The sequence below is a fragment of the Dryas octopetala genome, chromosome 8 (assembly GCF_963921425.1).
Source record: "Dryas octopetala chromosome 8, drDryOcto1.1, whole genome shotgun sequence".
NCBI lineage: Eukaryota > Viridiplantae > Streptophyta > Magnoliopsida > Rosales > Rosaceae > Dryas > Dryas octopetala.
This window is the reverse complement of record NC_141373.1, coordinates 12,452,888-12,465,719: the sequence shown is the minus strand read 5'-3', so window position 1 is coordinate 12,465,719 and position 12,832 is coordinate 12,452,888. Positions and strand designations below refer to the sequence as shown.

At 35.0% G+C, this 12,832-nt stretch overlaps 2 protein-coding genes across 2 annotated transcripts; both read left to right on the top strand.

The window, feature by feature from the left end:
• Positions 1-2,181: 2,181 nt before the first annotated feature.
• Positions 2,182-3,922, top strand: LOC147277306 (hyccin). The gene has a single exon (XM_086254555.1). The coding sequence runs from the start codon at positions 2,402-2,404 to the stop codon at positions 3,662-3,664; it is 1,263 nt and encodes a 420-aa protein (XP_086110681.1). The 5' UTR covers positions 2,182-2,401; the 3' UTR covers positions 3,665-3,922.
• A 6,220-nt stretch (positions 3,923-10,142) lies between these two features.
• On the top strand, positions 10,143-11,458 carry LOC147277305 (uncharacterized). The gene has a single exon (XM_086255008.1). It carries the CDS (start codon positions 10,198-10,200, stop codon positions 10,837-10,839), a length of 642 nt encoding a protein of 213 aa, XP_086111134.1. The 5' UTR covers positions 10,143-10,197; the 3' UTR covers positions 10,840-11,458.
• Positions 11,459-12,832: the final 1,374 nt, after the last annotated feature.

The window sequence follows — 12,832 nt, the reverse complement described above, 5'->3', positions numbered from 1 at the left end:
GAGATAAGTGGTAAGAAAGCAACACTAATCAAATTGAAGGACCTTACCAATGATAAGGGGCAAGAAAGGTTCGATTTGGCTGTAGAGCGTAAAATTGATTGAAATCAAGGAGTAAAATTTCGGTTTCGAGGAAATTTTCGATGGAAATTTCGATTAAAATTTTGATTTCGATAAAATTGGACAAAACGACGAAAATTGCTATCAAAATATGAAAATTTTGAATGAAACTTGACCATATGTTTATTTAACATATTATCTACTACATTGATAAAAAACATTGAAGAAATCAAATAATCTAGTAGATTTCATGTGATATGTGATGAATATAATGCGCGCCGGAGACAATACTGTTAAAAAAATACTTCACTAATTAATAATTACATAATAAAATTACACGAATAAATCACCAATGTGGCAACGAAAAGTAGCAAGCTTACTCAAAGGGACTTGGAAATGATCTTCGATAGTTAAATTAAGCCGAATTGGGTTAAAATAGAACCAATCCGATGACAGCAGCGGCAACAACGGTTTATCTAAAATTTCAATTTTACAAATTATCGTAATTGGAAAACCAAACATTAAGCAAATGAAACTTCATGATAAGGGGAGAAATTTCTTTTTCATAATTTATGTTTACAACTAAACGAAACACCAAAATGACCAAATCAAACCCCAAATAAAATCTCAAACCTTTTTTTTCTTTCCAATTGCCTAAAGACTCCAAATTTCAATCTACCTTAAAAAAAAAATTTCTTTTCTTTCCTTTTCTTTTTTTTTTTCTTTTCTCTTCTTTTTTTTTTTCTTTCCTTTTCTTTTCTTTTTTTTTTCTTTTCTCTTCTTTTTTTTTCTTTCCTTTTTTTTTCTTTTTTTTTCCTTTTCCTTTCTTTTCTCTTCTTTTTTTTTCTTTCCTTTTCCTCTTCTTCCCCCGTGACGTGACTTCCTCTTTTTCTTCTTTCCTTTTCCTCTTCTTCCCCAGTGGTCTTCGACTCTTCGTCTTCTTCCAATTCCAGTGGCTGCCTTCTTCTTTTTTTTTTTTTTCCTATTTTTCTTTTCTTCTCCCTTCACCAATTTTTCTCCTCCCTTCATAATCTCTCTCTTCCCTCTCCCTCCTCCCTTCCTAATCTTTTCTTCCCTCTCCCTCCCTAGATCTCCTCTCCCTCCGACGACGGCTCACCCTCTCCGATCTCTTCTCTCCCTCCAACGACGGTGCTCTACCTCCCCTCTCCCTCCGGTCTCTGCCTCCCCTCTCTCTCTCCGGTCTCTACATCGAAAATTTCGCCGAAATTTCGAGGATTTCGGAAAATTTCGGCGAAATTTTTCGAAATTAATTTGGTATGGTGTTAAAATTTCCATACCCCTAAAAAACGAAATTTTCGGCGAAATTTCGCCGAAATTTTCGAAATTTTACTCCTTGATTGAAATTAGTACTTCGCCTACATCTCTACTATCTTTGCCCCAAGCTCAACGCTCGTCTTTGCCTGCATCTCTATAATATATTGAAAAATTCTTTCGTCCGCACTTTTTCTTTTTATGAATTTCAGGCACCATCGCTTGCCGTTGGTTTTTTTTTTATTTAGTTTTTATTGTAGCAGGCGAGCGTTAAAATGCTCCATGCTGCTTCCTCAGTCCTTTTTTACCATATTTTCCAATGAGTTCACCCCAATATATAGGATGTAGACTGATTTTGGATGCTTAATTTATATTATGTTTTGACTCTGAAAGTCAAATTCTCAGTTAATACTTAACATAAAAGCTGAAAAACCAAATTTGATTGCTCAGAACTTCAAAAAGTTTTACTGTCGGGCACTCGATGCCAGGAATTTGCAACAAAAAAAGACGGTCATCTGCTGTAAAGAAGGATTATAAATATATATTATATTTTTTACATGATAATTATCTTAGGAAAAGGTTTAGCAAAACGACTTCAAATATATCTTTATTTTCAGTTAAAGATTTTGTTTTCACTTTATTTCAATTAATTAACAATATGTTTCAATTAAAGATATTCTGTCAGGTCTGTCACAATTTCTTTTTTTTTTTTTTAATAAAAAAAAAAATTTGATTTGGGGGCAAAACTGGAAATTTCGTGAAATATTTTTTGATGTGGAGTATAGTGGTATAGAGAGAAGATAGTAGGGTATAGAAATCACTAAAAATTAAATCCCAAAAGAAACGGAAAAACATAAGCCGAAAATCCAACTGTTCTAAATTTCCAATCTATACACCTCGCGAAGTCCTCCCCTTTCCTTCTACCTGCTCCCCATTTCTGATCTCCTCTCCTCCCACACAGACTCAAACTCCAGTCTGTGTGAGAGAGAAGAACTGAAGAAGAAGAAGAGAAGTTAACCCCCTCCACAGTCTCCCTTTCACAAATTGACACACCCATCGAAAAGCTCCAAAAATGGAGTTCCCCAATTCCTCCCCCACCTCCTCCACCTCCTCCACCACCACCACCACCAACAACCCCAACAACCTCCCCAACAACTCCTCCATCTCCACCGCCACCGACAATGACCCAATGCACTCCTGGTGGGAGTCCATCTCCAAAGCCCGCTCTCGCATCCACTCCTTAGCCTCTCTCCTCCCCAGTTCTCTCTCCCCCACCCTCTCCTCCCTCGCCGACTCCGACCGCCCCGCCCTCTCCCTCCTCTCCTCCTCCGCCGCCTACGACGCCGTTTCACTCTCCCTCTCCTCCTCCCCTCTCTCCGGCTCCGGATCCGACCCCCTCTGCCACTGGCTCTACGACACCTTCCTCTCCTCCGACCCCCACCTACGACTCGTTGTTTTCTCCTTCCTCCCCCTCCTCTCCGGCCTCTACCTCTCCCGCATCCACTCTGTCTCCTCCGACTCCGCCTCTCTCCCCTCCCTCGCCGGCTTCGAAGCTGTCCTCCTCGCTCTCTACGCCGCCGAGACCAAGGCCCGAAACGGCAAGCCCCTTGTCGTTTCGATCCCTGACCTCTCTCAGCCCTCTCTCTACCACATCCCTCGCCACAACAAGCCCAATCCCAGCCCCCAATCTACTTCGAGACCTTCCATTGGGGTTTTGTCGCCGCCTCTTGAACCCCAGATCGCAGTTAAGTCCACCAAACGTGCCTGCATCGTCGGCGTTGCTCTCGATTCCTATTACAAGCACATTTCCCAGATGCCCACTTGGTCAAAGATTGACTTTTGCCGATTCCTAGCTTCTTGGGCCGGCCAGGATTGCTCTTGCCAACAACAATTCGGTGATAACAATGAGCCCGAGATTACCGGGTTCTTGGAGAGCGGGAATGAGATTGACATTGTCGCCGAGGAAATGGGTGAAATGAGAATTGAGAAATATGCTGGCAATGGTAGCAATGGTGTCCATTTGGAGTCAAAGGGGTCGAGAATTCCATTGCCATGGGAGCTTTTGCAGCCAGCATTGCGGATATTGGGGCATTGTTTGCTGGCCCCTTTGAATTCTCAGGACGTCAAGGACGCGGCTTCCGTTGCAGTGAGGCAATTGTACGCCCGGGCATCTCATGATTTGGTGCCACAGGCGATTTTGGCTACTCAGAGTCTCATTCAGCTCGACAAGAGGGGGCGTGAGGCTGCCAAGGCTGCTGCGGCTGCTAATCCATCTTCGAACGCTAACACACCGAGCAAAGCTAAGAAACCGGAAATCCTTTTGGTCTCAAAGTGAGTGAGTGAGTGAATGATTGGTTGCTTTGTATGCTGTTTGGTTTTGCAGATTGCAGGTAGTGGATGTTGTATAGCTATTTATATAACAGTTGGAAAGCAGTTGCTATAGGTTAGTGTTTTATGTGTCAATCAGTGTTTGTGTCTATAGATCCTAGCGACATGAAACTTTTTTTATTAAAGGTTTGCTTATGCTTAGGCAAATGCTATGAACTATGTCCTTTATGTATTAAAGTGTTGCTTCTGATGTGCATGCTCTTGATTCTTGAGTGATTTTTTTTTTTTTTTTTGGTCGAAAGCTTGAGTGATTTATTGTTTTTCATTGAACTTGTACTCACAAAGAAGGCTGAAAAAAAAGAAAAAAGTTACCGAATTAAGGTATTCTTATGCTGTTTCATTATTTTCTTGTGATTGCATTCGGATTTGGTCTTGTCATTGTAAGGCATGATGCAAATTTTCTGAATGAATGTAGTTCTGTACAATTCATCATTTGCTTGCGATCAAATTCCAAAACATCTGATCCTGTGATGCTCTATTTGTTTGTTATTTGGCTTGTATTGTTCATTTCACTGGACGTGTATTTTGTCTCTTCTGATGTTTATTTCAAAATTTAGTAATAATATTAGATATTAATTAGCTGGTTAGCATCCGTGTAAAACATTAACTGTTTAAGTTGTTTTTTTTTTTGGGAACCCATGAACAAGTGGTGGTGACGTCTCTTGTCAATCAGAAGTCCTTTTAGCACTAATCATGTTGATTTCTTTTATTATAATTATAGCTCCCAACATCAAAGTTCCCCTGCTTCTGTTTGGCTTAAAAAAATAATCCTACTTCGTTCTATCTGTCAATATACTAGAGTCATTATTTGTAGGTAATGTAGGGCTTGGTAAACACAGTATGTGATATGGAGAACCTTGGGTTAAGGGAAAGCTGACTTTTTTTCTTTCTTTTTTTTTTTTGCCTTTTCAGTTTCTTTGATTGTCTAAGTAGACATATGCGAAGTAGACTGTTAGGAGTCGTAGGAGTTTGTTGGCAAGAAAGAATTGCCAAAGGTAAAGTTGCATTGATAGGCACAATCTCATTGAGTTGGTTGTTTGTTGGCAAGAAAGAATTGCCAAAGGTAAAGTTGCATTGATAGGCACAATCTCATTGAGTTGGTTTATGTGTATAAGGGATGGGATTGGGGCAGATGCATATTTGATAATAAAGACTATTGATGTATATTTGATCAGGTATATAGCGTTTCGACCCAAGGAAATGGGTGGGTTTGGGTGGGCAGGTTTGATTAAAAGAAACGAGACATTACTTGGTAAATGGTTTTGGAAATTTTCATTGGGAAAGGTTTCCTCACGCTGTCATTAGAAGCAAATATGAGATACAAGATGGATGGCTATGATTCCAAGAAAATAGTCAGCAGCTCGATTGCTCGAGTCCTTGCCTATGGAAAGACAATTCTTAAGGCATCAATTCATTCTCTTCTTGTTGTCATTCTATGGTGGGAAATGGAGAAAGGGGAGAGAGTTAGATTGGAAAACACCTTTTTTATATTTCGTTCTGTCGCTTAAATATACTTTTGCCTATCACAAGTACCTGCTGCTAGTGTGTAAATTCTTCTTTTCACAATGTTGGGATTTGGATATTCGCAGAAACTTTAATGATTATGAAGTTGGGGAACTTTCCTTATTAGAAAATTCCATTTTACATTCATCTAAGATCTGGTGGTAGGAGGTGGAAGTTGGAGTAAGATCTTGGGGAGATTTATCCTTGTTCCAATGTAGTTGTCGAGGATTGCAAACCGTTGAGGCCGCGTGTGCCATTAAGGACCTCCACGCTCCATAGGGTTTGTCAAGGTTGAGCACTATTCACTCTTCAAGTTTCTTCTGTTAGTGATGTGTTGAGTGAGCCCTTAGTCTAGTGTGGGCAGTTCTGCCTGCAGTCAACTAGAGTAATAACACTTCACTCCAATGTGATTAGCGACACATGTTGTCCCCCTAGGTTGCTAGGGTAGAATTGGGGTGGTGCCTTATTTGTTACTCATACATGTCACCTTAGAATGCTGCGAGTAAATTGCCATGCTACAAGGACCTAATCACCTAGACTGCATGGACTAATTAATGACATGTTTCTGTATCTGAAATCAATATGAAAATGAATCATGAAAATCAAAATCAGAAAGGAATGAGAACGAGGGATTCTTATTGAAGTGTTTAGTAAATGTCTGATATCGGAATAAGAATGAAGCTAAACAGCCTAAACCCCATTGACATTTTTACCAACTTTTAAGAATCATAATCAAAACTAATTTGATTACTAAAAGTTTTGATGGCTTATTTCCATGAAAGAGGGTATCAAATAAAAAGAATGAGGATTATTTCGGCATAAAATGTTCATTATGATGGCTCATTCATATTTCCAAGTCCCCATTCTTTAGGAATCCCATTTTTGAAAAATCAAGAATGAGATCTTTAATTTTCGTGGGAGGCTCACATGATTTTTGATTTTCTTAGTACAAGTAAACAATGGAATGATTTAGAATGAGAACAATACTCATTCCTTCAATTCTCATTTCAAATGCGGGTATATCAAAGTTCTTTTAGCAATCTCTAAATAGGACATACCATTTTCATCATACTCTCAACATGCTTTAGAATTCTTCCTTTGTTTTTCCCTTTCCATTCACTAGGATTTCTGTCAATTTTGATCGACTTTCATAACCAATGCTTCAGCTTGGATTCAAAATACAACTATGAATGCGTTTTTTTTTAACATATATATGGAATTTGCCAACAGAAGCCTGGACTTTACACAAATTAATATTATTTGGAATCTTGGAAAATAATTGATTTCATTGGTTGTGACATTCTGAGCATGAAATGCTGTATTCATTCATAGGAGTTTTTCACATTCTCGCTTTCATATTGAATGCCATTTATTCAGTTGCTTTAACAATGTTGAATGCCGGCCGCTCTCGTATATAAATAATGAGGTGGCTTTGCCTCAACCTGGTGATGGCCTTGGCCACAATCATGCATTGATTGGTTTTAGACAAATCGATTAAGAAAGATTCTTCTGTCATTGATATAATTGGAGTTTGTTTGTTATACAAACAGGCATTACAAATAGATCTAACAATTTACGATCCTATATCCTAATTTAAAAAAGTGAATCCATCCAAATTTTATGGGTTAAAAATGTATTTGCATGTCATATGTGTTCGAACTAAAATTTAGATTGGTTTTTTTATATTTTACCCACCTGAACTTTGAGTTCAATCTCACTTCATTATCTAAAAAAAATTGTGCTAATTTACCACATGAATTAAAAATTTGTTGCAATGTGCCAACTTTGACTTACTGCATCTAAACTTATGTTAAAATTAAGGGTAGTTTTGGTTTTTTTCAGGTTTCTATTGTTAGAAAAAAAAAAATAGTTTTTTTTTTAATACTTTATCCGCTTTCTAACAATAAAAAACTGACTTGAAAAGACCAAAATATTCTTATTTTTAAGGGAATTTTAGAAGGAATGAGCACAATGTGATACATTACAACAAATTTTTAATTCATGTACAGGTAAATTGACAAAATTTCTTTTTTAGGTGGTGAAATGAGATCGAGCTTAAAGTTCAAGTATGTAAAATGTATTAAAGCCTTTTAGATTTGTTTACTTTAGCTACCAAATCACAATATTTTTTATTTAAACTATCAAAACTTTATGTCATCTCAGTTTAGATATCAACTTATTTAGGTAGTTTTCAACTATAAAGAAAAAACATCGTTCTACAGTCAATCGGCCAAAGTGTTTTATTTTTGTATTACAAACTCAACTGTGATTGCATGACAGTCACAACTTTTGTACCAAATCAATCATAGCTTATTTCATTAGTTGTTTTTTTCAATCTTGTAAAATCTAAAGTCTTAAACTTGTATAAACCCCAAAATTTTATGAACTCTATGTAGTCGATCACAGCAGCTCTATACCAAACTCAAAAAAAAAAAAAAAAAAAAAAAAAAAAAAAAAAAAAAAAAAAAAAAACACAACGCACATATCATTATATCACTGATCACTTGGTAAAATAGTCAATCGATCGACAGACAAAAAAAAATTTCTGCTTTAGACTAGATTTGTGGCCTAATTTGATAGATATTGATCCATGTTAATACCTCAACCAAAAAAAGTTAGTCGCTAATGAAAAAATAGCCCAACATGGAAAGGAAAACACCACCCAGCTCACAAAAGGAAGCTTCTAGTTTTAGAAAATGCGCGGAGTTGTTAGTAAAGTAGATCATTTTATCATACATTAATATTACCTTTACTAATTGTAGTGTCCAAGAAATAGACTTTAAAATCGTAGGTTCGTCGATTTAGGTATCAAATTTTAATATTTATTTCATTTTAACTACCAAAGCGTACTCTTATGTACGTCATTTAATTTTTAATACTAAATTTCAGTTAATGTACCAACTTAAAAAAAGTGATTCTACCAAGTGCTCGACACCGAGCACTCGAGAGAATTTTTTTTTTTTACAAACTTAATTGTAATTATACAACAGTCACAATCTTTTTTACTGATTTGTTGTTTTTTCCGTATTTGTAAGGCTTAAGCTTTAATATTTAGTCTCTAGGTTGTAGTACTTCATCTCTCAAGGCTAAATAAAAAGCATTAAACCCTTGTAAACTTTGAATTTTTTTATGAATTTTATACAGTCACATCTATATACCAAATCGAAAAAAACAAACCAACAAAAACCATCAAGCGTTCAACACTTTGCCCGAGCGATCAGTGTCAAAAAATTCATGTTTCGCACAGATTTGTGATCTAATTAATATGTCTTGCTCTAGGTTAATACCTAAATTAAAAAATAATTAGTGTTGTACTGCTTTGCTGAAAAATTATTGGTATTTGGTATTTGGTATTTAATAATAATTTTTTAAATAAATTACTATAAAAATTATTCCATATAGTATTTAATCCTAATTTTTTGTATAAAATTTTCAATTAATATATATATATATATATGTGAAGGTACCTGCATCTAACTTGTGTGTTACATATCTTACAAATTTTGTGTGTTAAGAATCCAAATAAAAATATTTTTTATTGCATGGTTAATGGTGAAGTAGGGAGGCTACTTAATCCCTGATAGGCTTATTTACTAGTTTGCTCCCTGAAAATAACTTCAAATCTCACTTTACCCCATAATGTTTATTTTGTAACACATTACCTCATGAAACTAATTCTCGTGTATTGATTATTTTGCTCACTTCCTATTTTTACAAACTTTAGAAATTAATTAAAAATAGCTCTGAACTCAGAAAAATACACGAAAAATTCATACGGACTCGTCTTGACTAGTTCTAATTTACTATGGGGTCAAATTACCAATTTGCCTTCTGAGAGTTTCTAGAAAATTTGGGAAGTCCAAATTTATTTCTAGAAAATTAAAATAAATTTCCCTCTATAAAAATTCTAAAATTTCCGTAAAGTCTCGGATGAATTCTAAAAAATATTTTGGAAATTACCAAAAACCTGTTTTAGAGAATTCTTCTGAGACTTTACGGAAATTCTAGAATTTTTCTAGAATTTATTTTATAGAGAGAAATTTATTTTCCTCTAAGACCGAGAGGTCTTTTGGATATCAAGTGTTCACAAGAAAGGTAGTGTTATTATTTAGAAGACCAATGGTGTAAATCTCGTATTTTTTGGAGTTCGGGAGATTATCTTATGAATTTTCAAAGAGTCTACAGTATTTTATTTTTCTATAAACGTACACTCAGATGAAAAATTGGTAATTTGACCCCATAGTAAATTAGTATTAGTCAAGACGAGTCCGTAAGAATTTTTCGTGTATTTTTCTAAGTTTGGAGCTATTTTTAAAGTTTGTAAAAATAAGAAATAGACAAAATAATACACGAGAATTAGTTTTAAAGGATAATATGATACAAAATAAACTTTAGAGGGTAAATGAAATTTAAAGTTACTTTCATAGGGTGAAATAGTAAATAAGCCTTCCTGATATGATCATACATGCCGTGTGAATTGCTAGCCATTGCTAATAAAAAGAAAAAAGAAGAAGCAAAGCACTCAATAACTGGACCCCTAAGGAAAAAATAAGGGATTGATTAAGCTATACATTAATGATTTGATTTGAACCAGGTTCATGTGATTCTCACCAACCAATATATATTTTATATACCCCATTGTACAAAACATAGCTTTATCACCACCACAGCTATTAGTTTCCCATTCTGTCCCTGTCCCCAGTCCTTGTCTGATAGTCTCCTCCCTCATTCTTGAGTCATCGTCATCAATTGCCATGGGGTCCTTGTCCAAGTTCATAATATTTATTTATTATTATTAATTAGTATTTTCTTCTTTTTCTTTTTCTTTTTCTTTTTTTTTACAATGGAAAAAGACAATGGGATCTGTGTAGCACCATATATAGGGAGAGTTTGAGAAGATGAAGAGAAAGAAACAAAATGTGCATCAACAAGAATAAAAACAACAACAACCACAACACCAACACAAAGTGCATATAGATGGAGTCCTCAGCAACCGTAAAAAGTGGCCGTGCTCAAATTGTCCCAAAAAAATGTTACACCATGTTCCCAGCCATGAAGCATCATTCTTCTCGGCGGAGTCCATCATTTTCTTCCTCATCATCACTCTCATCTTCGAGTTCTTCATCTCTCCTGTCATCCTTGAATCCCGAGGATTCTCCGGTTAGCCCTCCGGCCACCCCGGCTCGATTCTCCGGCGTCCCATTTTCTTGGGAACATTTTCCGGGAATTCCAAAGAAGCCAAACAACAACAACAACAACAACAACAAGGACTCCTCAACATTGAAGCTTCTCCCTTTGCCTCCTCAGCAAATACCGAAAAAGTACATCTCATCGGATGATATTAGGGTAAGAAACAGCTCTAATAAGCAGATTAATTCTCCAAAGGATCCTTTCTTTGCTGCATTGGTTGAGTGTTCCAAGGACGATGATGATGGTGATAATGATACTAAGTTCTCCAAAGTATCAAGGAGTGTGAGTGACAGGTTTGGATTTGTCAATCTCTATACATCTTGCAAGAGAACTTGTGCAGTTTCCGAATCAATCGTAAGTCGTCCAAGGCCGAGGTTAACCTCTTATGATCGAATTAATTACCGTTTCATCAGTAAAACTTTCATGTAATAAATATATACATTCATCGTGTCTATCTTTGATTTGATCACGTGATTTAGCACGTACATCAGTTATATACACGTGTGATAGGAAAACTTTTTTCCCATTCTAGATAAGTTCATCATCCTCAATCATGGCGCATGCAACTTCTGGGTGTGTTTCATCATGTTTTTAGAAAAGGTACTTGCAATTTTTGTGCTTGGTTATTTAATTTATTTAATTTTATTTTCAGTAGTAGCTAGCTAGCCTGTAAGGACAAGATATTAATTATTGCTCAAAATACTATATCTTACTGTAATATGTCCATATATAATTAGTATGGAACAGTGGTGGGGTTGCTGTGTGATCAGTGCACATCTGCACTGTTTGATCTTTGTATATTTATGCATTATGAATTACCAAGTGCTCTATATATAATATAAGCTCTTTGCTGTAATTCATGTGATGTTTGTGACAGTACGAGTGAAATTTACACAACCCCATGTGGGAGCTGCAAGCTACTGGACCACACAGTGGATACTGCTAGCTGAATTATTTATTTGACTTTTCTAGCTAATTTTTTTTATTTTTCTTAAATAATACCTTATAATGGTGTGTATTGGGATTGGGCAAAGAGGTTGTTGAGCTACCATGCTTTCTTTTTCACGTTCGTGTTCGAGTTGAAATGATTTTTAATGTTGATTATGTGTTTATGTATAAAGTTAGGTCATTTTAAGTTTTTATATAATTAGTTAATTTATGGTTCGTTAATTATAAAGACACTCAAAATCGAAATCTTAAGTTGTGGGTCTCTGTCTAGAAATCACTTAAATACATGCATGCTAAAAGGACAAAAATCAAAAAAATTAACAATTAAATTTCAGACGCACGGTCTACTAAACTGCATCTGAAACTACAATTGCACACAATATATGTTGAAATTCACAGCAACAACATAAAAAACATTCCTCAAAAACTTCACTATAGTAAGCAAATACATAAAATCCAAAATTTCTTAATATATGTAACAACACGTACTGCAACCTAGGATATCCTAGAATATAAATCACCAAAATCTTCATTTCAAAAAACTGAACTAAAACTAGCTGAAATTGCACCAAGTATCATTGCTTCTCCAGTACCGTTGGTACATCAAGCAAACTTCATGCCTCTCATTACTCTACAAAGCAAAAACATAACAAATAAATGGAAAGCAAAACAACAAAACTAACTAAAATTGAACCAAAATGAATTACTAGACATTTATATATATCACAATTGCAACTACATAAAACACTCATTTGATTCAGATCAATTAACTAGATCTGAATTAGTATATCATAACACAAAAATCGAAATCAAGCAAATCAGTACTTATAAATCGAAAATACAACTCGCTCTAGAAATATATAGAACTAAATTTAGTAATCAATCCGAAATTTGATTGAAAATTGCAAATACAACTCGTTCTCCAAAATCGCATCAACTACACAACTTGATCTCTAAAATCACATTAATTTGGGATTGCTATAACTTTGAAAAAAAAAAAAATTATCCTACTGTATAATGAGACAAATCTATTGTGAAGTAAAACAATTGAGTTTTGTAATAAATTGTGGTGTTTTGAAAATAAACAACTTATTTTTAAAACACCACAACCTAAAACTGAGCCTTTTTGGCACTACTGTAATTGAGTTAAAACAAACATAAAAGTTGAGTGCATATGATTGTCTTTCTTTGAACTTTGTGTATTAACGTATGGTATTATATAATTAGGGTGTTAATTTTTTGCATATAAATATGAAAAAAAAAAACTTTTGTATAACTATCAATCTAACATGATTTGTCAAATTTCACTAAATAAATTATAGATGTAAATATGTAATTGAATGACAATTACAATTTTCAATTAACGGCAACTTATAACAAGACCCCACGGGAAAAAGAAAATAAAAAGAATAAATAAGCTTTGCTCAATACACACCTCATCTTCCTGATTTGTCGTTTTAGGCAAATGAACAGT